At 57.4% G+C, this 1187-nt stretch overlaps 1 protein-coding gene across 1 annotated transcript; it reads left to right on the forward strand.

The window, feature by feature from the left end:
- Positions 1-227: 227 nt before the first annotated feature.
- Tsp_14932 (hypothetical protein) lies at positions 228-926 on the forward strand. The gene is made up of 4 exons (XM_003366349.1): positions 228-268; positions 306-386; positions 412-550; positions 765-926. Exons 1-4 carry the CDS (start codon positions 228-230, stop codon positions 924-926), a joined length of 423 nt encoding a protein of 140 aa, XP_003366397.1.
- Positions 927-1187: the final 261 nt, after the last annotated feature.

Genomic DNA, 1187 nt, shown 5'->3' on the forward strand with positions numbered 1-1187 from the left:
CCACGCTGCGGAGGGGCGTTCCCGACGGGGGGACGTGGAACCGCCGTTCCAGGGCATTTCCCCACCTGATGCCCCTAAGCGGCTAATGGTTATTGCGGCTTTTTTTGACGGAGGATCACCCACCCGGGTGGGGTCTGTTTCCGTCGTGCCCAACCGGTCGCCGTTTCGTGCCGGTGTCCGGGAGAAGGTCTCGCAGGCCGAGGTGTTTTCTGTAGATCCGTGAAAGAATGTTCCAACATCTCGGACACCACGAGAACCTTCATGAGCCGTAGGTACCTTTGGGAGACGACACCGATCCTTTTCAGGATGGCATCGTTCTTCGGGTCCCACGTCCCCAGAGCACCGACGACGATGGCGTCGTACGTCACGGAGTATCCTCGTAGCCGGTAGGCGAGGATCTCCTTTTCATAGTGCGCCCACTTCCTGGTCCGGGCATCGACGAAGGCAGCGGCAGTGTTTTCAAACACGATTGCGATATCAAGCAGAATCACTAACCGCTTTTCCTCGTCAACGACCACTAGATCAGGCCGCTTGTTCGACCCAATCTCCGGTAGAGCCCGGTTTACGCGGAGGTTGGGGAACCGCCTACGCATGACCGTTTCCAGGCGTCCCTGAACTGCGTCATGCCGGGCTTGGTAAGCGGGGGCGCTGAACTGCCGACAGTGCTGAAGGATGTGCGGCAGGGTCTCTCGGTCGTAACCGCACCGCCGACAGTTCTGGTACGAGCGTAGAGAGGATCTCGCCCGGCAAGGTAAGAAATCCAGGCGAGCGGGCAACGCAAAGCGCATAGCAGCAAAGCTGGTGTATCTTCCAGTCGTTATAAAACGGGAAGAAGACCGGTCGAGTACGACACAGCTTGCCGTCTTACCCTGACGCTTGCATTGGAGCCAGGCGTCCAGATGGCGAGTTTGGATCGCCCCCCCTAAAACGCTCATAACTTTGTTCTTCCTCAAGGGGCTTAGAACTGAGACCGTCTGACCGAGGCCATTCCGGATGAAGAAAGAGGTCCCAGCCTCCCCCACGAGGAAGTAACAGTCAACGCCGGCTACCTTTTCAGTACCACATCTGCTTGCTTCGTCATCCCCAACAGTTCGATACTCTAACGATCTAACGGCGAAAATCGCGCGGCGTTCATGAAAAGTAGAAAAGGCCAGCCCCCCTCAACATCTCTCAACCTCCTTCCCAAA

Source organism: Trichinella spiralis, assembly GCF_000181795.1.
Source record: "Trichinella spiralis strain ISS 195 chromosome Unknown Scfld6131, whole genome shotgun sequence".
Lineage (NCBI taxonomy): Eukaryota > Metazoa > Nematoda > Enoplea > Trichinellida > Trichinellidae > Trichinella > Trichinella spiralis.